General features: G+C 57.4%; 1 protein-coding gene across 5 annotated transcripts in view; it reads left to right on the top strand.

Moving 5' to 3' along the window:
• HDAC7 (histone deacetylase 7) overlaps window positions 1-24,199 on the top strand; it is a 36,071-nt gene that overhangs the window by 6,979 nt on the left and 4,893 nt on the right. The window contains exons 2-21 of one of the 5 annotated variants that reach the window (XM_055581856.1): window positions 8,717-8,767; window positions 12,003-12,190; window positions 12,289-12,379; window positions 12,686-12,797; window positions 13,588-13,703; window positions 13,875-14,000; window positions 14,339-14,430; window positions 14,619-14,714; window positions 14,850-15,030; window positions 15,214-15,410; window positions 15,633-15,806; window positions 16,971-17,190; window positions 18,719-18,852; window positions 19,005-19,125; window positions 19,364-19,413; window positions 20,590-20,697; window positions 21,574-21,629; window positions 21,827-21,914; window positions 23,257-23,376; window positions 23,598-23,695. In XM_055581856.1, coding sequence (XP_055437831.1) covers window positions 8,717-8,767; window positions 12,003-12,190; window positions 12,289-12,379; window positions 12,686-12,797; window positions 13,588-13,703; window positions 13,875-14,000; window positions 14,339-14,430; window positions 14,619-14,714; window positions 14,850-15,030; window positions 15,214-15,410; window positions 15,633-15,806; window positions 16,971-17,190; window positions 18,719-18,852; window positions 19,005-19,125; window positions 19,364-19,413; window positions 20,590-20,697; window positions 21,574-21,629; window positions 21,827-21,914; window positions 23,257-23,376; window positions 23,598-23,695 — 2,419 coding nt within the window. The other 4 variants (XM_055581855.1, XM_055581870.1, XM_055581859.1 and 1 more) reach the window with 4 other exon arrangements.

The raw sequence follows: 24,199 nt of genomic DNA, 5'->3' as shown, positions 1-24,199 counted from the left end.
TTGATGTTATTGTTCATATTTTTGAAGGTCAGGGATAGGGAATGTTAAAGACATGAAGAACAGAAACTGGGCTTAGCCCCAGTTCACAGAAAAATCAGGCCAAATTCACAGATTCCTCCACCCATAAGGGCCTGGAACAGCAGGAGTCTGTAGCCAGAAGTCACAGGGTGGACCCCTTCTCTCTTTCACTCCCTCACCCCCGCCTCTCCCAGTGAGGCAGGATGCAAGGGACCCTAGGACCTCGCTGCCAGCTGGCACAGGGAAGGTCTGGGATGGGACTGGCCCCAATGGCCCTGCTGTGCAGTAAGTACCTTGCCAGCATCTGCCGGGGTGACCTTTATTTTAGCCCCTCCCTGGCAACTTTTAAAAGGAGCATGAGGCAGGGGAGGGATGAGAAGGTCAGTGATGTCAGCAGTCTCTATTCCCAGCACAGCGGCCCTGGAAGAGGCAGGAGGCATTTCTTTCAGGAAATGATCATTATTCAGGCTGCAGGCATCCATTAAGTCAGTCCTGACTTGGTGCCCAGGCCCGTGCTCGGCCTTCTGTGTGCTTCAGGGAGAGGCCGAGGATCCTGGGCTGTAGATAATGCAGAACTCCAGAGGATATGGGGTCCAAGGATAGGAGGAATCAGTGAGAGTCCTGTGTTCTAGTTCTCACGGGACCCAGAGCTTACATGCCCATTGGCAGTGCCATCTTGATCGTGCAGGGCTGTATATATACATATCAATTCTGTTTCATTGTTACAGAGGCAGCTCATGCACCTCGTAGACAGTCACACAACACAGAGGAGCAAAGGTGAAAGAGTAAGAAACAGCCAGTCCCAGCAATGGGAGATCGCTGCCACGGTCCCTCTGAGCACCTTTCCATCTCCTGACTTGCCCTCCTGTGTTGTGCATTTTACCAAAACAAGACCACATAGTGTATGCCATTTTTTCAGTCAGTGATCTCTACCTTCCACTACAGTAAATTTTCATCTCATCAAATCCCCAGTTGGCTAGAAATTTTCCAAGACAGCTGGTTGGCCCAAATCAGTACCCAGTACCATGCATCTGGCATTTGAATTCCCTGAGAGCTGTGCATGCACCCTAGCTGGATCTGTGGTCTGGAGACACCCCAGCCGAGCAAGCCTGAAGGGCCGCCCTGGCCGCAAAAGGGAATTGTGTCACCTGGAGAATCTATCCTCTACCTTCCAAAAATAACAGGCGAAATGAGTGGGATTCCAGGGCTTAGCTGGGATGGGGATCTGGTATTTAACTGTCATGAATATTAATGTGACATCCTGTGAGTGCCAGCATTCATAGCTTGTTACTATTCATGGACTCATATCCATGATGCCCCAGGCCATGGAGCAGGCCAGGGTCTCCACCGTGATCTCTGTCTCTCTCCAGACATCCAGGTCCAGGGGTGCTGATGGCTGTTTGCTTGTCAGGAGCCTGCCCTGAGGATCGTGGCAGTTTAGTCGCTAAGTCATGTCCGACTCTTGTGACCCCATAGACTAGCCTGCCAGGCTCCTCTGTCCATAGGATTTTCCAGGCAAAAATACTGGAATGGGTTGCCATTTTCTTCTCCAGAGGATTTTCCCAACCCAAGGATCAAACCCAGGTCTCCTGCACTGCAAGCAGATTCTTTACCACTGAGCTATCAGGGAAGCCCTGAGGATGGGGGCTCTCTTTTGCACGCGGGGCCCCCTCCACCCCTGCCCATGGCCTGCCGGAGTGTGTAAGGCCTGGGCAAGAAAGGGAGAGAGAAGAGAGCATCTTCTCCCTGGGGATTCACTCCCGAGTAGCCGCTCTGTGGGTGTCTTGCTTGGGTTATGTAACCTGCATTTTAGACAGGGCCTGACGGTTTCCAGAGTGCCTTCGCACAGCGTTTGTCCTCTGAGGCAGCCTTGGGGGTTTGCTTGTTTAGTTATACGCGCGCGGCTGGGGGCAGCTTACAGGAAATGATAAAATGGTAACAAGTACATTTAAAAAGCAGGGAAAATGAAAAGGATGAAAAAGGAAGTGAAGATGGAATTGGGGAGTGCCTCTTGGAGGCCTCTTGGAGGCATAGGCAGAGATGGTCCTGTCTTTATTTTTGTTGTCTTCTGGATGGAGTGCGGGCATTGTGGGAGCACATGAGTCACGCCCAGGCCTTCCGATGCTGGGACCACACTCTGTCCAGTGACCCCCAGGTGGCTTCACCTCACCTCAGTGGGTGGGGCTCATTGTACACACCAGTGTAGGGATTATGAGCTTAGATTCTGGAGTCCCAGAAGCTCCACTTACTGTCTGTGTGACCTCGGCAAGTTTCGTAACCTCTCTGAGCCTCAGTTACCTCCTTTGTAATTTGAGGATGGTAGCAGTGTTGACCTTATAGGGTGCTTGTGAGGACCGAGTGAGAGAGTACAAGTCAGATACTTAGCACAGTAACCAGCACCCAGTAAGCATTCAGTACATGGTTGTTGATCCTTACTAACATTACTAATTACTGGTAATAATAAAATAATAATGATTGATATTAATATAACTTAAGCTTTTCCCTGGCAGTCTCTGGAGTGGGCTGAGTGGCCTCGTGGATGGCACCAGTGAGCGGAGCCATAAGGGCATAGCTGAGAGAGAGAACTGGCGGGAGGCAGAAGTGGGGTACAGAGGGAGGCAGGGTCTAGCCAAGGAGGACCCAGGAGCTGGGGGACCAGTGAGGGCGAGGGAGTGAACACAGACCTCAGAGGGGAGAAAGGAGCAGCTCTGAGACAGCCCCAGGGCGGTGACCGTGCTTCCTGTTGGGGCAAGCGCTGGCCCTTGAGAAAGACTGGCTGGGGCTGGCGGCTAAGAGGGAGCAGCTGGTCTCAGTGGGGCACCAGGGGGTGGGGGAGGGGGAGAGACAAAGGCAGAAGCTTGACAGAAACTCAGCTCTTCTCCCCGAATTACAGATGGGGGCCCCATCTTGACTGCTCAGGCTGTTTTGCTTGTAATAGGAAAGACAGATGGTGGGCAGACATCGTGGTGAACTTCCTATTTCAGGGCTTGGCGCTCCTGGAGCAGAGGGCTGAGGGTAAGTGGCAACTTTGGTTTCTGAGGCCTTTTGGGACCTGAGAAAGCCTAGGGCAGTCTGGACGAGGGGGCCTGGCCTGAGACTGGGGGGAGCCTGCTGCTGAGATGCCACACACCCTGAGCAAGTGGTTCTGCCCTCCCCGTCCCACAGAGAATAACCAGGGGAGACTGAGCAGTGGCCCTGAGGCCCCGGGAGCCACGGGTTTTGGAGAGACTCCCATTTTCCCTTGCCAGAGGGCGGTGAGATGCCCCAGAGAGCACCAGTCCCAGGAACCGCCAGCCCCTCAGGACTCAGAAAGGCCCAGCTCCCCTGCCTCAGGGTGGTCTCCATCCGCCAGGAGAGGCCACAGAAGGGACTGGACTCCGGGGCAGGGACAAGAAGCTAGAGAGGACGCCTTCCCACCCCCAGGGAGCTCAAGCTGCTGCTGCCATGGTTACATCTGCTTCCTGTTTGATTCATCTCAAACAGCAGAAAGGGGGGTGCCCGCTCCCAGCACAGGCCACCGCTGCGTGGGGCTGTTTACAACAGCCGCATGTGGGATTCCCAGAAAGAGACTCCAAACCGGACATCCTGCGGCTGCAAAATACCCAGGTGTCAAGAGCTAAAAATAGCTGCCCCAGGGCCCCAGGCGCGGGGAAAGGGGCATGCTTGCTGCGGAGGCGGAGGTGGAGGGCCGGCCTTGCGGCCCTCACATCCAGCCTCCTGCCTGCCGCATAACTGCGGAGCCTTCGAGCTTGGGCCCCCCGCCTCGGCCTGACTGGAGGCCTTTGTCTGGGCAGGCCCGCGTCCCAGGCCGCTCACCTGGGAGCCTCCACCCCAGGCCCGCCAGCCTTCCTGCCTGCCTGGCGGAGCTTGCTTTGAGACGCTAATGAGAAAGCCTCAGAGGCCCTTGGGAGCATCTAAGGAAGGGACAAAGGAGGATGCCGGAGAGCCTGAAGATAAAGGCGGTGCTCGTCCAAGTTCCCGCCTTGTCAGTTGCCAGCCCCTGTTCCCACCTATAGTCCGAAATCATCGCTTGGCATGGCATCTGCAGAGTCAGCAGTTGGTATTTATCTGTGATCTGGGAGGACTGTCTTCACCGGGGCCTAGAGATGAGACAGGCAGTTTCCGCCCTCTAACCTGCAGCAGGACTGGAGTCTGCCGCTGGTTCAGGTTTCCTGGGAGCTGCGTGATTTTTATCTTTCCCTGTGCCCAGCCAGCTCCTGCATTCGCTGTCCACCCACTAGCCTGTAGAGTCGAGGTGCTGGGGAAAAGCAGCCACGAGTGTTGCTTAAGAACATGGATTCTGGAGCCCATTTGTCTGGCTGAAGTCCCAGCTTAGCCACTTCCCTGTTATGTGCCTCCAGATGAGTTATTTAATACTGCTGGGCCTCAGTTGACTAATCTATATAATAGGGATAAAAATTGTAACCACCACATAGGTTTGTCATCAGGGTTAGATGAACTAGCAAACACAGGGCACATAGTAAACGGCTAGTTTACAAAAGTTCAGATGGAGAAGAAAGAGAAGAGTTGGGAGAGTCAGGAGATAAGGGACTGGACAGAAACGCATCTGGGAGCAAGTGGACTAAGAGACGAGGGGAGAACGCAGATGGGACCAGACGCTGAGATGCTTATGCCAGAGGGCGGCTGCAGGTGAGTTCAGGGGCAAACAGGATGAATCACGACCCTGGCGGGGAGTACCCGCCATGTGCCCTGTGCTTCACGCGCAGCGTCGCTCATCTCAGATGACCTCTTCCTGGTCCATATTCTTACCATTGAATTTCGGAGGCACAGCCAAGCCTTGCCCAGGCTGCAGCATGTCCCTGGCTGTCCCTGGCGGTCACTGAGGGAGTCGGAATGTGAACACCGGACTATCTAACCTCAAAGCCAACGTCCTCCGTGCTGCGGACCCTTACTTCTCTCACTTCATGGGGCCGGAGTTCCCATCCAGCTTGCAGCACACTGGGTTCTGGATAAATCTGAGTAATAAGCAGCTTGGTGCCAAGATCATGAGCAATAGAATTAGTAAGTAGCAAGAGAATTTCTGGAAGAGAGACATAAGAAACTGTTAAATGGAATTGAGTCTAAGGAAGTCCTAGGGAGTTGGATGAGTGAGAAACTTCTAGTTTCATACTTTGGGGGGCTCTTTGAAATGTTTTTAGTGTCTACAAGTCATATACTTTTCAATTTTTAAAAAATCGTGGGCTGTCTGGAGTTGAAACTCCTGAAAGTAAAAGTCAGGTTTTATCCACTTTTCCACTCCTTCGAGCCCAAGACCAGTGCCCTCATCGAGAGGTAATTAGAACCTGCTTTTGGGATCGACTTCTTGGGTTCTCCTCCCCGCACTGGTCTGGCCTGGTTGTACCGCTGACCCGCTGGGTGACTGTGACCTAGCCCTCCCTCCCCTCTCTCTTTCCCTTCTCTGGGAAATGAGAGTGTTGCCTGCACAATCTCTGAAGCCTCATCAGCTCCTAACATAACACCACACAGTCCTCACTCTGTCAGTCGGGCAACTGTGACGTTCTCTCTTCTGTTTATTGATTCTTGGACCTTCCTGGCCATTTCACTTCCAGCTTTGTCTTCTCTGCTAGCCCCCTGCGGAGTCAAGCTTTGTCTGGCAAGGCAGACCTGAGCTGAGGGGGCTGGGGGAGGGAGGAGGGGAGAGTCAGCCCTGGACCCAGGGCTTCGCCTCGTGCCTGCAGGGCAGGGGTCTGGCTGCTCCTCCTTTTTCAACTCCTCAGGAGACCAGGGAGGGGGACACAGCTTTGACAAAGACTTGGAAAGCATTCAGAGGGGGCTTGTGGGTGGCCATGCTCTTGGGGAAGCCCTCCCCTGACATAAGACTGGCAGCACCGGGGAGAGCAGGTGGCCAGGCCGAGCTCAGGTTCCAGTCGCATCTGCGGGGCAGGTGAGGACCAAGGGAAAACAAGGGAGGAGCGGGAGGCCAGCTTGTACAGGTGCTCGGGGACAGGAGAGCTGCATTTATGTCTGCCCTGGAGGTGGCTGAGGGCCAGGGCGGACCCACTGGGGCAGAATTTCTGGGTAAGATCAGGTGTCCAGTTGGGGAAGGTGACTTGATGGAAACTTCAGCACCTGGTAAACCGTCTCTTCAGCCTGACTGCAGTTGCCTCCAAAGAAGGTAGGAAGAGAGAGTGACCAGAATTCCAGAAATGAAAGCTGTCCACGCAGGCCTGGAGCAGTGTGGAAAAGGGCCAGACCTATGCTGTGTTTTCCATCTCTTGGGTCCATTCACTCCTGATTGTATTTCACTAGTGAAAGTGTCAGTCGCTCAGTCGTGTCCAACGCTTTGTGACCCCGTGGACTGTGGCCCGCCAAGCTCCTCTGTCTATGGAATTCTCCAGGCGAGAATACTGGAGTGGGTAGCCATTTCCTTCTCCAGGGGACCTTCCTGACCTAGGGATCGAACCCCAGTCTCCTGGATTACAGGCAGATTCTTTACTGTCTGAGCCACTAGGGAAGCCCACATTTCACTCCTAATTGCACCCAAATTAGTGATAATAGCACTATGAGAGGGGCTGATGAGAAGGGCCCCCAAATTCATCCCCAAGTCTGAGATGCCAGATGGTCACTTTGTGGTTTCAGGTCAGCCGCTGACCGGGTGCCTTTTCTTCTCTCTGGGACACAGGAGAGCTGCTCCCTAACAATTATCTCTGTTGGTCTGGGCACTTCTGAACCCCTGGTCTCTCAGCATGGACCCAGGGGCTTGAGAGAAGCAGAGCTCTTTCCAGGCATTGCTTCTAAAATCCACCCCTGTTGGTAGGCAAAACACGCACACACACACCCAGCTTTCCTAAACAGAGTTTACCTCATATCATCATCACAGAACGTCTCTTCTGAGCCCTGTAACAAACACTACGGAGTTCAGGGCCATTAGTTTTGTCCCCTCCAGAGGGTGCATGGTGTCCGGAACCCGTGGTTACAGGGGAGTGGGGTGCAGAGAAGCTGGTTGTGCCCCCACAGTGCATGCTGCTGGCCAGCCCTCAGGCAAGGACCAAGGGCTGAAGGAGACAGTTCCCAGCAGCAGGGACTGGAGGAACAGGACCCTATGGTCTCTGGACGTGCAGCTGGCAGCCTAGTTTTGAAGCCTGTCTCGGAGAACAAGGTCCTGAGAGTGCCCCGGGGTGGGGGGCTATCCCATTCTGGGGAGGGGAGGCTGCCTCCTGCACTCCTGTTCCTTGAGGCTCACAAACCTTGAGAGATACGCATACCATGTCCTAGGCATGGGGCCAGGAGAGTGTCATGTGTTCGAGTCACCAGTTCCTAACAGCCTGCCATGTGCCCAGCAAGGTATTAGGTCATAGCTTACCAGTGGCACTGTAGAGACCCCGATTACTGAAGTGTTGAGGTGGTGGGTACCAAGTGGGTGCTGGGGGAGGTGAGGAGGGGGGGGTCAGGGGGAGCTTCCTGCGGAGATGGGCTCGGGCTGGACTTGAGAGGATAGGCCGCATTTGAATAGGTGGAGCGACATTTCCCTACCAAATGTCATCCGGGCGCGGGGCACTAGTATCTGGGGGCAGTTGGTGGGAGTCTCTTTCTCTGTGCGCAGAGGCGCCCCTCCCCGACAGGCACCTGCTTGCAGGGACTTCTACTTGTCCAGCTTTTGAAAGATGACTGAGTCTGCCCTTAGGCCACAGAGCAGTGCCTGCCAGCTGACCTTCAGAAAAACACCCCTTCTGCCCCAAATCTAGTCTGAGGAGGGCTTCTGTGTGTCTACCACTTGCCCCTCCAGGAGGCCTCTGGTCTCCAGCTCCGTCCCCTCTGCCCTGAGCTGGACAGCAGGAGGGCAAGGTGGCCTCAGGACTCAGCTTTCCCCACCCCAGCCAGCCCCTGGGCTCCCCTAGGCCTCTCTGCTGCTGACTGCCCTACCATGGGATTCCATGGGCTCTGAACTGGAAGGAGGTGGGGTTGGGGGCCCTGCGCTGGACCGAGGAGTCTGGGAGAGGTGGCCATTTCCAGAAGGAAAGACTTCTTTTTTCAGGTTGTCCGTGAAACAAAGGCTGAGCGATTCCCTTCTCTGGGGGCACAGAGGCTGCAAGACCCAGGATGGGGCAGTAGGAAGAAGGGGTTCCTCTTATGGAGTCCTCGAGCTGTGCATTCCAGATCCACCCCTTCGCAGCTCCCAGCAGATCTGACCTGACCTCCAGGCCACGACCTAATCCCTCCCCAACTGTGGAGGGGGGCCCAGCTCTCTTTTCAGTCCTTCTCGCCCTTCCCCTTGTCTCCCTCCAGACGTCCTTAGGGCAGTCTCACCAGCCTGCTGTCCGCCTCACCCCTCAGCCCTCTCCTTCCCCTTCCAACTCTGGGAGCCTGCTTCGGCTGCCCAGAGAAGGCTGGGCACCTCAGGGAAGCCTGACACTGCTGGGTAAACTGGAACCACCTGAGTTTCCTGTCCAGGACTGAGCTCCAGTAGAGCGAGATATCTCAGCCACTTGATAGATCAGATGAGGAAGATGGAGCTGAGGATCACTCTTAAGCGGCATGGGAGTTCGAGGAAAGGAATGGGGTGGGGTCTTGACTTTCTGGCTAGCTTCCGGTGGAGGTGCCAGGTTTTGGCATGCTCGGGCTGGAGTGGGGCCTCCTGGACAGGCAGGCAGCCTGCCTGGCTTAGCCCTCTTTCCTCTCCCTCCCCTGCCCTTCCTCTCCTGGCAGCTGATTCACTCCATCTCTCTTCTCTGTACAGATGGGACCCAGGTGAGCCTGGCTGCCCCCTGCTCCAGCCCCCCCATCATAGGTAAGAGTATGCCGGAGGGGGAGTGTGGTGGGGAATGGAAGATGAGGCTGGAAAGGACAAAGGAGTGTGAGGAGCTGAAAAGGACAGAAGGTGGTTCAGCAGGGTGGCTGGAGGATGGGCCAGAGAGTTGGGAGACTGGGGTTCTGGGGGACAGGGCGAAGTTCGGGTTTTGTGGGGAAGAGGTGAGGGTGGGGGATAAGAGAGGCAGTTCTGGGTCCAGGAGGGCCCCAGAGCTGGGAAGCACAACAGGAAAAGGAAAGGCAGGATGCTCTCCTTGTCCGCGCTGGGGCAGCGAAACAGGAAGGCAAGTAGGAAGCTAATATTTATGCTCAGGTCCCTGCCTTGGGGGCTCTGGGGAGGGGGTGCATTCTTGTTTGTTGGCTCTGTGGTCCTCACGCTGGCCCTGCGGGGTGGGCACAGCAGCCCTTGCAGGATGGGAAGATGCCTTGTGGCGCTTGGGTGGAGGTCGAGGACCCCCCTCAGTGATCCAGCGTTCCACACTCCCGCTGCTGTCAGGCTGTGTTGGGCGGGGAGGGGGTGGATGCCCATGGTTTAGGATGTGCCCGTGGTTGGGCAGGGGGTCGGGGAGGCTGGACGGACTGAGGGCTGCTTTGTCCTTCATTTCAACCAGATCCTCTGAGGGCCTTCTGGGTGCAGGTTCCACACCTGACACCCAGCCTAGGGCAGCGAGAAAGGAAGGGCATGTCCTCTTTGCGCCAGTCCTAGCTGTCAAAAGCTTGCAGACCTGGGAAGATGAGACACACAGATAAAAAGAGAAATAATGGTAGAATGTAGTATGTGATCTGTGTGAAAGGAGGCAGCAGCTGGTTAAGAAATTCATCCATCCATTCAAGAAACATTGAGTTCACCACCTACCGTCATATAGTTCTCCTGGCTGTGTGATTTTCTAAACATTGAAAGACAGAAATTGGAAAAAGAAGAATGAATGAACTCCATATCTATTCCAGGGCACAGAGGACATAGGGATTTATTTATTGATTCAGACAGTATTTGCTGAGTGCCTGTCATGTGCTAGGTCCTGGTTCTAGGTGCTGGGATAGTGAGCCATAGGGAGAACCAAGTCCCTGCCCTTGGAGCTTAGCTCGGATTTGGTACCTGCCTCGCTGGTGCTTTCAGGGGACAGAACCACCAGCATGATGGAAATCCAGAGGAGGGCTGGACACGGGACCCTGGGCTGGCTTCAGGAAAGGGGAAAGACTCCAGCAAGGCTTGGAAGTCTGGCAAGATCTAGAAAAGTGGAATTGAGGGGTGAAGATAGCACCAGCGGGGGGACTTTGTGAGCAAAAGCTCAGAGGATGGAAGGTACATGGTTTGTGATGAGACATGGGCTGTACATGAGCTGATGGCTTAGATGGAGGGTCTGTGTTCAGGTGTGGGAGACAAGGCGGAGAGAGACCAGCTTAGCACCAGATTGTGGAGACCCTCAAATCCTAATTCACCCTGAGAGGGGTTCCTAGGGTTGAAGGCAGATCCCCTCCCACCTTCCCAGCAGCCTGTGCTCTGGAGGCTGAGGCAGTGAGGGAGAGAGGAATGGGCTGCTCCCAGTCTGTGTGGCCAAAGCTGCTGGCCACAAGTCCAGGGGGGCTGCCCTGAGGACCCTCGTGTATCACTGAGGGAGTCCCCCCAGGAAGCCAGGACACCTGCCATGAGAGGACTGAGACCTTTCCTGGGGCAGCAGTGCAGTGGCATCAGAAGCCCAAACTCAACCCAGAATGAGACTTTGGGGTCCCTGAGTGGAGGCATGAGCAAGAAGTGGGGACATCAAAGTGGTGCATTGCCTGCTGTTAGTATTTGGGTGCCCAGCCACCCGCTCTGGTCTCTTAACATCAGAGAATGGTACAGGCACCTCCCTGCTCTGCTCCTCTCTCGTCTCCATCTCACAGTCAGAGAATACTGCAAGCCTACTGCAAGCCCCTCTGCCTTTCTCCAGCGAGAAACCCATCCTGGGGTGCGAGACAGGGGACGCGACTTCCTGAAAGTGGACGGGAAAATGGAGCCAGAGCGCCGGTCTCAGCAGGACAGAACCTGAGCTCACTGTGCCCTGGGCTGGTGGCCTTGGCCAGGTCCCTTCACCTGAGCCTCAGTTTCTTCCTGTGGGAATAGTAGTAGCTCCCTCCCAGGGCCCCAGGGTGATGAGGTGAAAGGGTTTGCAGCAAGTCGGCACATGTGCTGTAGATGTTAAGATAATGGTTCAGCTGGACCTGGAGGCTGTGTTTCCTGAGTCCCTGGCTGGTCTTTGCCCCAGCGCCTTCCAGTCCTCCTCAATTCAGTCCTGGAAGACAGCCCATGGCTGCCGCCATAGGGGATGCCCAGCACTGCATTAGCTGAAGGAAGCCTCTCTGAAAAGCTTCCTCCGCTTGTGTGATCTCACCTGCTCCCAGCCCCACCTGTGACCCCCTTTCTAGGATAACTGGGAATGTCTGGCTGCTGAGCGCAGCCTGGCACAGCTGGCGGTGCTAGCGTGGGACCTAGTCTGGCAACTGGTTATATATAGCCCCTGCGTCCATGGCCTTGGCAGGGTGCTCCTGGTGTGGGTGCAGGGGACACTAGAGAAGAGGCCCTGAAGCTGCCGTCCTTGCCACGCCTGGCCCAGAGCTGGCGTGAGGGTACCTAGGAGCTCCCTGGGCACATGGGCCTTGTGCAGGCCTAGGGTGCTAGCCAGGGCTGGCTGTGGGTTTGAGGCACCTCTTCTTTATCCTGTGACCTGGGATAAAGTAGGGAGGATGGCAACTGAGGGCCTGGGGTGCCCTTTGGGCTTGGAGACAGAACAAAGGGAACTGCCTGTCCTATCGCTGTTTTTGAGATCAGTTTATCAGAGGGCATGTGTGTCCAATCCTCCTCCAGCGAGGAAGAAGGGAAGGAGAGGTAAGGGCCCAGGATGTATCACTAAAGGGCCCTCAGCCCATTCCTAAATCCCACAGCCCCTAACCGTGGCCTGGAGAGGCAATATATTTAGTAGAAAACTACACTTGGGGTCAAAAGGCTCAGCTCACCACCACCAGCGATAGACTAACGGCATGGTATATATGACCTCCTTTCTCACGGGTGAAACAGAATTGAAAATACCTACCTTGCAGGACTGTGCTGAGGGCCCCCAAGGGGAAGGCCCCTGGAGGGTGTTGTGCCTTGTCAAGTGAGTCTGAAGGAGGCGGATTAGGTAACCGCTCACCTGCGGGCCTTTCCCGCTCACCCTGCCCTCTCTGTGCGCCCTCAGGCTGGCCCAGGCCCCGCGCAGACACTCCAGGCCCTCAGCCCCAGCCCATGGACCTGCGGGTGGGCCAACGGCCCCCGGTGGAGCCCCCGCCGGAGCCCACACTGCTGGCCCTGCAGCACCCCCAGCGCCTCCACCACCACCTCTTCTTGGCGGGCCTGCAGCCCCAGCGCTCGGCAGAGCCCATGCGGGTAAAGCTAGAGCTCCCACGAAGCCTCGAGCCCAGACGCGGCCCCGCCCTCCCTTCAGCCTCCACCTCTGTCCTCAACTCCTCGCCCCCTCCCCACAGCTCTCAATGGACACGCCGATGCCCGAGTTGCAGATGGGGCAGCAGGAACAAGAGCTGCGGCAGCTTCTCAATAAGGACAAGAGCAAGCGAAGTAAGGGTGGAAGCCTCCCCCGGCGTGTCCACGGCCCCCTGTGTGGGCGGGGGAAGGAGGATGCCAGCCACAGTCGGGGTCGCTCTCTGCCTGCCAGGCAGTGGGGGTGAACGTGGGAGGAGGTGAAGGGGGACCCGCGGGCTTCACAGAAGGGGTGTAGCCTCAGGCTTGGCTGCTGCATAAAGGGGCCCTGGGAAGCCTAGTCTGGGGCACGGGGGGCGTGATCAGGGCAATGGGCAGAAAATGTTCCAGGGAGGCCACCCACCCATCCACCCCCCAAACCACTCATAATTTCCGCCCCTGCAGGTGCCGTAGCCAGCAGTGTGGTCAAGCAGAAGCTGGCAGAGGTGATTCTGAAGAAACAACAGGCGGCCCTAGAGAGAACGGTTCATCCTAATAGCCCTAGCGTTCCCTACAGGTAACTCCCTCTCCGCCCCGCCTCCTTGTGTCCTTGCCACGCCCCCCTCCGGATGTCCACCAATGAGCACACAGCACACGCAGACCGCTGCTCTCAGCTGCCCTTCACCTAATCCTCACCCCTCACCTCTAATCCTAGTGCCTCTCCGACCCTCTCTCCCAGCTGATACCTGCCCTCCTCTGGCCTTTAATTATCTCTCCTCACCCCGCCTGAGGCCCTTCTTCCCTACAAGCCTCTCCTCCCCCCACATACACTCTCTCACGCACACTACGCTGGTTTTCTCCTCTGTATCTTCCCCTAAGCACAGAAGTATCCAGATTCTTAGAACAGCTTCCTCCCTTTGTGTCTGGGACCCTGGCTCCTAAGGACAGATCAGGATGGGTGGTCCAGTACTGCCCCCTGGAGATGGCCCCTGTTCCTACTGGCCATGCACTCCGCCTGTCCCTGCTGGCTGCTGCCACTCCAGCATGCCTGCATCCTAAGTCGCTTCAGTCCTCTTCGACTCTTTGTGACCCCATGTACTGTAGCCCGTCAGGCTCCTCTGTCCATGGGATTCTCCAGGCAAGAATACTGGAGTAGGTTGCCATGCCCACCTCCAGGGGATCTTCCCAACCCAGGAATCGAACCCACATCTCATGTCTCCTGCATTGGCAGGAGGGTTCTTTACCACTAGCGCCACCTGGGAAGCCCCGCTGCCTCCCCCGGCAGGTCCCAAAGGGTGGAAGGAGGTGGCTGCTACGCCTCTGGGCATCCCTGCCCCTCTGAAGCAGCCTTGGTGCTCACTCCACAGAACTCTCGAGCCCTTGGAGACGGAGGGAGCTGCCCGTTCCATGCTCAGCAGCTTCTTGCCTCCTGTTCCCAGCCTGCCTTGCGACCCCCCAGAACACTTCCCTCTGCGCAAGACAGGTGCGTGGACAGGCCAGCAGAGACCTCCAGAGGGGCTAAGGGGGAAAAGCCTTGGGGGAGGGTCAGGGAGTGGGTACTGCCTTCTCCTGCCTGTCTCAGAGAGGGCTGGAAGGGAGGGCTTAGGGCAGAGACCTGGTGGGCATGCACCGAGTGATCCCGGCGCTCCTGCAGTCTCCGAGCCCAACCTGAAGCTGCGCTACAAGCCCAAGAAGTCCCTGGAGCGGAGGAAGAACCCACTACTGCGGAAGGAGAGTGCCCCTCCCAGCCTCCGTCGGCGGCCAGCAGAGACCCTAGGCGGTGAGGCCCGGCAGGGTGGGTGGGTGGCGGGCAGGCCTGGTGCCTCCCCCAGGGCCCCGGTGGGTGGTTGTCACAGGGTGCCCTACACACTTGCCAGGGGGTGAGTTGGGGCTGAACCCAGCTCTTGCTCCATTGGCTAATCTGACGTCTGCACAAAAGAAGGGGCATCTTAAAAAAAAACCAAGTGTTCAGAGGTGCTGGAGGCTGGTGGTGGCCTTCCTGTCCTGCTGGAAGAAAGCAGGAAGCAGAGCCCATCTACAGCGGAAAGGGCTTGTTCCTGGCCCCTCCTAGCCACTCTTGGCTCCTAACTGAGCACCCCCCCTCTCCCCAACCCTCAGACTCCTCCCCTAGTAGTAGCAGCACGCCGGCATCAGGGTGCAGCTCCCCCAACGACAGCGAGCATGGCCCCAACCCCGTCCTGGGCTCCGAGGTAAGGCCTTGGCAGGCTGGGCACCCTGGGGCATCTCTGGGGCTCAGCGGTCCTCAGTAGGCAGCCCGGCCAGGCTGGGGCTTCAGCATCTGGGCAGCCCCCGCCCAAGCCTCCGGGGGTGTTCCGGGGAAGGTGCGCCTGGGGGTGGAGGTCTAGAACCGGTGACCCCTGCCCTGCTCCCATGGCAGGCGCTCTTGGGCCAGCGGCTGCGGCTGCAGGAGACCTCTCTGGCCCCGTTCGCCTTGCTGCCCACAATCACACTGGGGCTGCCCGCCCCTGCCAGGGTGAGTGGCTGAGGCGCCCTCCCCCACCCCAAACACCCTGAGATCTCCATTCCTTCTCCTACACCCCGCCCCTGGCCTTCACTGTCCTCCCCACCGGGGTCTTCTCGCCAGTGATGTTCCCCCACTCTCCCCCAGGCTGATGGTGACCGCAGGACCCATGCGACTCTAGGCCCTCGGGGCCCAGTCCTGGGGAACCCCCATGCTCACCTCTTCCTGCCCCATGGCCTGGAGCCCGAGGCTGGGGGCCCCCTGCCCTCTCGCCTGCAGCCCATTCTCCTCCTGGATCCCTCAGTGACTCACACCCCTCTGCTGACTGGTGAGTCCCAGCTTCTCCAGAAGGGCTGGATCCCAGCACCCTGCCGAGGGCCAAGCATGGCCAGGGTCCCGTCCTCCTGTGCGTCTTGCTGCTGAGTCCCTGGCTCGCCTCACCCTCCACCCTGGCTTCCCTCCACTCTTCCTTGTGGTCTCCTCCTTATGCCCCCCACCCCATTCTTTCCAGTGCCCGGGCTTGGGCCACTGCCCTTCCACTTTGCCCAGTCCTTACTGACCACCGAGCGGCCCTCTGGATCAGGCCTCCACCGGCCACTGAGCCGGACCCGCTCAGAGCCCCTGCCCCCAAGCGCCACTGCCCCCTCACTGCTGGGGCCCCTGCAGCCCCGCCTGGAGCGGCTCAAACCTCATGTCCAGCTGATCAAGGTGAGGGGGACAGGGTAGGGGAGGCAGTGAGGGGTGGCTGAACTGGGGCTGAAAGAAGGGAGACTCAGGGGGGCGGGGCCAGAAGGGGTTATGTGGGGCCCAGTGCTGTGTGACCACTAGAGTCTCAGCGGGATGCAGGACGGTCTGGCCCTGACCACCACTCCCCACCTCACACCCCGTGCCATAGCATGTCTCCTCAGTAGACATCTCCCCCACCCCTAGAGGTCAGTCAAGCCGAGTGAGAAGCCCCGACTGCGGCAGATACCCTCAGCTGAGGACCTCGAGACCGACAGTGGGAGCGTGGGGCCGCTGCGGGATGATGGCCTGGAACATAGGGAGTCCAGCCATGGGCAGCAGGAGGCCAGAGGCCCTGTTCCTCTCCAGCAGCACCAGCAGGTATGGTCAGGCCCAGGGGCCTCTCGAAAGGTAGAGTCAGGAGACTCTGGGGCCTGGTAATGGTGGAAGGGAGGGAGATAGGACGTCAGTGCAGGGGACAACTCTGGGACCATGGTTCCTCTGCCAAATCCACACTGAGGTACAGGCAGACACACGTGCAGGCACACATGCATTCACACACATGTATACGTGCATTCATACACACATACATGTACGTGCACCTCCAGCAGCTTTCCAGCCTCAGGCTGAAGCCATGTCCCTTTCCAGTGGTGAGACTGGCCTTTCATGGAGCCCCATGCATTCTTGCTCTAGGACTTCTTCCCTATGACTGTTAGTACTGTTTCCAGGAAGGTGCTAGGGCAGGAGATGGGGCAGAGCCGGGCTTGGCCCTTCAACTGCACGAGTCAAGCCATGGAGTCTTCATTTGCTGGGGCTCATGTAACAAGTACTACAAAGTGTGTGCCTTAAACAGCAGGTGTTCCTTTCCCCACAGTTCTGGAGGCTAGAGGTCTGAAATCAGGGTGTTGGTGGGTTGGCTCCCTCTGAGCCCTGTGAAGGAAGGCCTCTTCCCTCGGCTTGCAGACAGCTGCCTTCTCCCTGGGTCTGCACGTGTCTGTTGTCCACGTCTGTATCCCAACTTCCCCTGTTTATAAAGATAGGAATCATATTGGAGCTTACCCTGATGACCTCATTTTAAGTTGAGTATCTCTGTGAAAACCCTATCTCCGATCAGGTCACATTCTGAGGGGACTGGGTGTCCCATCCTAAATACGAGGTGGGAAGGGACACAGCTCAGCCCATAAGATGTGGTAACAGTCCACAGAGTGCAGCAGCTCATGCAGGTCCCTGTGTCCTTGGGCAGTGGGTAGTCCTCAGAGACCAGGAGGAGATCCTGGTCAGAGCCGACCTGAGGCCCCTCACCCCAGTTCTGGTGTTGGAGTCTCGAGGGCTCAGGGAGTGCTAGGGAAATGGGGTGGTCAGTCTGGGCTGCAGATCTTTGAGGGAGTATATGGGTAGGGAGCTCAGAGACTCAAAGCCCAGCTGGGCGGCAGGGCCAGAGGCTTCTGCAGAAGAGGGGCCTGACGGGAGGTTTCTTGGCTGTGGGCAGAGGCGGATGGAGCAGGGTCTGAGAACCTGAAGCCTGAGGCCCCCTGTGTCCCTCAGGTGTTCCTCTGGGAGCAGCAGCGACTGGCCGGACGGCTCTCCCGAGGAGCCACTGGAGACTCTGTGCTGCTTCCCCTAGCCCCGGGCAGTCACCGGCCCCTGTCCAGGGCTCAGTCGTCCCCAGCCGCACCTGCCTCGCTGCCAACCCCAGAGCCCGCCAGCCAGGCCCGTATCCTGCCCAGCTCAGAGACCCCTGCCCGGACCCTGCCCTTCACTACGGGTAAGGCTTGGATTAGAGGGCAGGAGGAAGAGGCCGGGGCACAGGGGGCCTCGGAGGGGAGTCCATAATTCCCTGTGTCATAATTCACTTTGGACGTGTTTCGAGACCACAGAGCTCTTTCTTAGTCTGAGGAGATCTACTCAGTGTTCCATGGAGCAGGTGGTTGTATCCATGTTACAGTTAAGAAGACCCAGGCTCGGGAAATCAATGGGACAGCTGGCTGGCAGTCAGGCCAGGCTAAGAATTCAGGTCTCCTGACAATTAATTTAGGTCTTTCAAAAATTACATTGTTGCTCTGCTTGTGAGAAGAACTCAAGAGCATTTTAGAAATTTTGAAAAATAATAGAAAAGCATAAGAATGGAAAAAAAACCACCAGCCAGGGGACTTCCTTGGTGATCCGGTGGCTAGGACTCCATGCTCTCAATGCAGGGGCCCCAGGTCCAATCCTTAGGGAACTAGACCCACATGCTGCAACTAAGAATTCACATGCTGCATGCCACACGAAGACCTGGTGCAACCAAATAAATAAATATTTAAAAAGGAAAGGAAAAAATATAGGTTTGACCTTTAAATTTATAAAAAAATAATCACGAGCCAGTATCCCATCACCCAGAGGCAACCCCTCATAAATGCTGCCGTATTTCAGGCCAGTCTTCGTTCTAGCCACATGTATAAATCCCATATACACTACGTTTTGTGGCTACATTTTATACCTTATTCATTTTACACATTATGAATACTTTGTGATATAATTAATCTTTAAAAATGAGATTTTAAAAAATAGTAATTTTATTTATTTTTGGCTGTGCTGGGTCTTCAGTGCTATTCAGGCTTTTCTCTAGTTGCAGTGAGTGGAGGTTACTTTCCAGTTGTGGTGTGTGGGTTTTTCCTTGCAGTGGCTTCTATTGTTGTGGAGCGCAGGCTCAGTAGATCTGGCACATGGGCTCAGTTGCTCCTTGGCATGTGGGATCTTCCCAGACCAGGGACCAAACCCATGTCTCCTGCATTGGCAGGCAGATTCTTGACCACTGAGCCACCAGGGAAGCCCTAAAAATGAGATTTTATAGTGTGTCATCATAGTATTTTAGTTTAAACATTTCTTATTGGTCGAGCAGTTAGGTGGTTATTCATTTTCCCCCATTTGAATTTCCCCAAAGCCACATCTGTCTTGTCACATGGTCTGGTGTCTCTGTGGGCTTCCCAGCTCCCAGTTTTGGGGCTCGTATTTGGGTCATCATATCCAGGCGAGCCCCCAGCCTCAGGCCTCCCTTTGTTAGCCTCCAAGCTCTTGAGGTCCTGGTCATGGTCCTTGGGCCACATGAGGAGGGTCAGTGAGTTGGGAAGGCAGTAGTATGTGGCAGTTGTGTAGGTTGGGGCTGCGTAGTGTGTGGGTGAGGTGCCCGAGGCTGCCTGGGTAAGGAGCTAGGGGTGTGTGTGCAGGCGCCGAGGGGTAGGATGGGGCATGGGGCTCCGTGGGGTGTGTCTGGGGCTCCCCGGGGCCCTGACCCCTGAGCCCACTCCCCGCAGGGCTGGTCTATGACTCGGTGATGCTGAAGCACCAGTGCTCCTGCGGGGACAACAGCAGGCACCCGGAGCACGCGGGCCGTATCCAGAGCATCTGGTCCCGGCTGCTGGAACGGGGGCTCCGGAGCCAGTGTGAGGTGAGGAGGCAGGTGGGGGCTTTGGGATTAGAGTGGGTGAGGGCTGTGGGAGGGAAGGAGCTGGGAGGGCCTGGAGCCAGTCTGGGCAGTGGGAATGGCAGGGGAGGGCTGCCCAAAGCAGAGGCTCAGGGGCTCTGTGGGTCCTTCCTCAGTCTCTCCGGGGCCGGAAGGCCTCCCTGGAGGAGCTGCAGTCGGTGCACTCTGAGCGGCACGTACTCCTCTACGGCACCAACCCGCTCAGCCGCCTCAAACTGGACAATGGGAAGCTGGCAGGTAGGGGCCCCCAGACCCTCCCCGCCCCACCGCCCCATGCCACTGGCTCACCCAGCCTGAGCATCCTCCTGTGCTCTCGTCCTCACTCCGTCGAGCTCGTCCCTTCGGCGTCCAGGCATCCCCGTGCTGCCCACCTCCACCCACGCCAGCCCCTGCCGGCCCTCTTCCAGGGCCCCCTGCTTCGGGCCGGGCCGGAGGCTGAGCGGTTCAGTTCATGCACCTGGGCCTCTCCCCGCAGGCCTCCTGGCGCAGCGGATGTTCGTGATGCTGCCTTGTGGCGGCGTTGGGGTAAGTATGCAGGCTCTCCAGACCTCCTCCCTCCCGAGTCCCCCAGGCCCAGCCCCTGCCTGCTTGTTTCGGTGGTCCTGCCGGGCCCAGTGAGCCGGGGCTCTCCCCTAGTGCCCCCTCTGCCGGCTAGAAGCTCCTCGTTGGTGGGTTGTCCTCCTGAGTGTAGAGCCCCTTGCCTTGTACTTCGAAGGCCTCTGGTGGAGGTTGAGGAGGCTGAGAGAGCAGGGCTGAGCCTGGGGCTTGGGCTCATCTCCCTCTGAGAGCACGCTGGCCTCCAGGCCGCCCGGCCCGGGGCTTGGGGTGCCTCTGGCATCCTTGGAGACCCAGGCATGTCCTTCTGATGCCCTAGCTTTCCCTGCTCCTTCTCACTCTGCCTGGGGACTTCTGCCTCCTGGCAGTGCCCTTCCTCCCTTCAAAATGTCCCCGTGGTGGTTTCCCGGCCGGGCATGTAGAGCAGGGGATGGAGGCCTAGTCCTGGAGGGATGGGAACTGTCGCTGGGAGGCTGTGTGGGAGCCGGTCAGCGCCCTGTTCACAACTTCCCATTTCTTGCCACTTTCTGATTTTTCCAACTGTTGTTGCTTCTGTTTTCTCCTCCCTCCTCTCCCTCTCTGTCTCTGTCTTTCTCTCTTTCTCCAGCCTCTTGCGACTCTCTCTGCCTTCCTCGCCTCTCTCGGTCCGCCTCGCCCTCCCCATCTCCCCATCACGCCCCCCGGCCCCTCCCTAGCCTTGAGGCCCAGGGACTGGGTTTGGGGGGCCTCCCAGCCTGGGCTAGGGGCCCTGAGTGGAAGACAGTGGTGCAGACGGCCCCTCGAGCTCCGACCATCCCGAGGGCCTGAGCAGAGTCAGCGGGGGCTTAAAACCCCCTCCAGGCCCAAACCCCAAGTCCCGCCCAGGTAACGCCATGCCCCCTCCTCTGACCGGGGGGGCAGGCGCGATGCTGCCGGCAGAGTGCTGGCCAGATGCGGGCTGGTGATGTGGACTGAAGCTGGGAAGAAGTTGTGCTGGGACTGGGGGACACGGGAGGCCTTGCCTTTGGGCGGTGGGGCATGGGGGAGGCAGCCATCTGCCCAGCTCCCTGCCCCTGGGGTCCTAGCCATGGGGTGGGCACTGCCCCCGAGGCCCTGGCTCCTGTGGGAGGCCGTGGGTGAGGCGGGCCTTGACTCTGGCCCCCACAGGTGGACACCGACACCATCTGGAATGAGCTGCACTCCTCCAATGCGGCCCGCTGGGCTGCTGGCAGCGTCACAGACCTCGCCTTCAAAGTGGCCTCCCGTGAGCTAAAGGTAGGAGGCTTGAGTGGAGGGTGGGTGAGTCATGGAGGAAGGAGGCAGGGGACAGGCAGCGGGGGAGGCAGACCCAGCGCCCAGCATCGCATTCCTCCTAGAGATCACCACAGGGTTTCGGGAGGGACACCGAGCGCTCTGGAGACACAGATGAGATCTGAATCCTAGGCTCACGTTGCCTGCTGAGGAGTCAAGTCACTGGGCCCCTGGTCCTGTGGTCTCTAGGAGAGGCAGGCCCATGCTCATGCGGGGTCAGTTAACATATTTGCTGTGTGACTGCGGGCAAGTCGCAGAACCTCTCCAGGGCCCCGTGCACTGGCAGAGTGGCCCTTTGTGATGCTGAAGTTTTACACACCGGGCTGACACCCATGCTTGTTTGCTCTGGGCTTGGCACTTTATGGGAGCTTGTGTTGAGCCCCCACTGTTTAGGAGCTCATGGCCCAAGTCTTAGCTCTGCTATCAGGCAACTTCGCACGAGTTATTAATATTAAATCCACCCAAGGCTCCAGGCTTCTCCTGTCTGTAAACCAGATAATCACAATGTTTACCTTATGAAGATGTTATGAAGATTAGGTAATATTTACCTCAGAGCGTTGTGAGGCTGAAATCCAGTGTTTACCCTGTGCTTAGCACAGTGCCAGGCACATAGATTTTGCCCAGTAAATAACAGCTGTTGTTATTACAAATTGATAACAGCCAGGAGCCCCCAGGATGGGAGGTTCTGTGTTCATGGCCTGGGGGTCAGCAGAGGGCCCCTTGGTCAATCACACTGTCTTATAGTCCCTTCTCAGGGGAAGAGCCTGTGGCTGGGGGATGGCTTCATAGAGGTGTGGGTCAGACGGTTGGCTGGTTGACAAGCATTCTTTCTGTTTCCAGAACGGTTTTGCTGTGGTTCGGCCCCCAGGACACCATGCAGACCATTCCACAGCCATGTAAGGCCCGGGGAGGCCTAGATGGGCTGGAGTGGAGGGCAGGCCCTCACGGCCCTCCTGTTGGGGGTGGGGGGGGGCTTGGTTGGCCAGGTTCCCCCTCCTTCCTGTCAGCCTTCTGGGGCCGGGCTGGAAACAGGTGGGGTGGGGGTGGCACGGGGAGCGAACGGGCGGGCACGACCTCTGTCTTTTCCTCCCAGGGGCTTCTGCTTCTTCAACTCAGTGGCCATCGCCTGCCGGCAGCTGCAACAGCACGGCAAGGCCAGCAAGATCCTCATTGTGGACTGGGTAGGTCCCAGCTCCTGGCCCCTGCAGGTCCTAGAGCCCTGAGCCTGGCGACCCGAGACGTGGCTTTGTGTCCTACCTAGTTCTGCATTTGCCTCCCCAAGCCTCGGTTTCCCTGTGTGTAAACGTGGGTGAGGATAGTGCCCCCATCACGGGGCCTTTCGGAGGCCTGGAGGAGTTGGCCTGTGGGAAGGGCTCAGCCGTAACCGGCTCCCACAGGGGAGGAGCCATCTGAATGCTGCCTTTGGGCCTCTGTTGGCTTCCCTTTGTAGATCTGGTCACTTCTGCTTTTCCCCTGCAGGTACTGAGAGTGCCAATAATAGCACATAACATCAGCCTCAATTCAGTTCAGTCGCTCAGTCTTGTCCGACTCTTTGCAACCCCATGAACCGCAGCACGCCAGGCCTCCCTGTCCATCACCAACTCCTGGAGTCCACCCAAACCCATGTCCATTGAGTCGGTGATGCCATCCAACCATCTCATCCTCTGTAGTCCCCTTCTCCTCCTGCCCTCAATCTTTCCCAGCATCAGGGTCTTTTCCAGCGAGTCAGCCTTCACATCCAGTTACCACTAATCAAATCCAGACACTGATGGTTTCACACATCACATATTTAATCCTGACTCTGCCCTGGTTTACTGATATGGGAAGTCAGCACAGAGCGGTTAGGTTATCCTGTACACAGCCGTATACCTTGTAAGCCCTGAGAGCCGAGGCCCTTTAGCCCTGGAGCACCTGTGTCTAACCACTTCGTATTCACATCTACTTACGGGATGTTCCAACGCAGAACGGAGGAACGGGCCACACTAGTGCGCGTGCGCAGTCCACCTTCACGTTCCCAGGCCAGGCAGGAGCCTGGGGGTGGTGCTCGGCGCTCCTCTGAGGATGGCGCTGGGCCTCGTTGTCCTAGCCCCTCTTTAATGGAGTGTGGTTTCCATCGCTTGCATCATGCCCTGACCTTGAGCAAGACGCAGTAGTAAGGGCTCCTGATGTGTGACCCTGGAAGCTTCCCTCTCCTGGCACTCACCCTCCCCCAACACCTGCTCTCCCTCTGGCTCTGGCTGGCCTGCCCTCAGTGCGGCTCCTCCCCTTCCAGGTCTCATGTTATCATCACCCCCACCTAGCGTGTTATGTACATTTCTGTACATAAGGTGGGGAGACTGAGGCTTACAAAGCGCCCATGGGTCCCTTGACAGTTTAACTCTAGGAGCCCCCGTGTTCTCACCCCCAGGTCTAGACTCCTGACCTTCACAATGGTCACTGACCTGGAGACCTTTCCAGCCTGTCCTAGCCCCCATCTCTCTGCTTTCAGACCTGCCCTAATCCACTGCCCATCTCCCTGCACAGGACGTTCACCATGGCAACGGCACCCAGCAGACCTTCTACCAGGACCCCAATGTGCTGTACATCTCCCTTCATCGCCATGACGACGGCAACTTCTTCCCTGGCAGTGGGGCTGTGGATGAGGTAACCACATCTTCCGGCCCGCTGACTCTCATGAGTGGCCCTAACTCTCTTTGTCACAGCTAGGTGTGTGATCCTGGGTAGGCTGCTGAGCCTCTCTGATCCTCCGTTTCTACATTTGGAAGAGAAGGGGCTGCATAAGCTGCTCTTGTAGCACTGACATCCAGGGGCTCCGCTCCCGGTACACTGCTCTCTTCACATCTCTCCTGCCTCCTGTGTTCCAGGTGGGAGCTGGCAGCGGTGAGGGCTTCAATGTCAACGTGGCCTGGGCTGGAGGTCTCGACCCCCCCATGGGGGATCCTGAGTACCTGGCTGCCTTCCGGTAAGCTCACTAGGGGCCCAGAGGAGGCCTGGCCCAGCAGGGCCACCCTCTCCTCCCCTTTTCCAGCAGCACCAGGTTGGAGGTGATGAGGTGGCTTGTCAGCTTGTCCTCATCTAATCACTAGACATTATAAGCCAGCCCTGGAGTGGGCCTGTGGACTGAGACACAGGGAAAGGCATGGTTACACTAGACTCTAGGGGCATCCAGTCCCTGTGGGAAGACAGGAAAACAGACTGAAAAGGTCAAGGCATACTTTATAATGTCACACGCTACCAAGAGCCAGTGTTGAGCTGAGTGCAGGGAGACAGGCAGGGGGAAGTGAGCAGAGCTGCTATGTTAAGGCGAAGAAAGCTGCCTGGAGGAGGTGGACTTTGCATAGGAGCTGAGAAGCCTAAACTGTGGAGGAAGAGGGAAAACAAGCAGGTGATGTCCATACTGGGGTCGTTGCTTAAGAAAAGCCATTCTAGAAGGGGGACTTGGCTCAGGAGCTGTTGTGTTCTGGGG

The sequence above is a fragment of the Bubalus kerabau genome, chromosome 1, assembly GCF_029407905.1.
Source record: "Bubalus kerabau isolate K-KA32 ecotype Philippines breed swamp buffalo chromosome 1, PCC_UOA_SB_1v2, whole genome shotgun sequence".
Taxonomy (NCBI): domain Eukaryota; kingdom Metazoa; phylum Chordata; class Mammalia; order Artiodactyla; family Bovidae; genus Bubalus; species Bubalus kerabau.
This window is presented reverse-complemented; position numbering and strand designations above follow the sequence as displayed.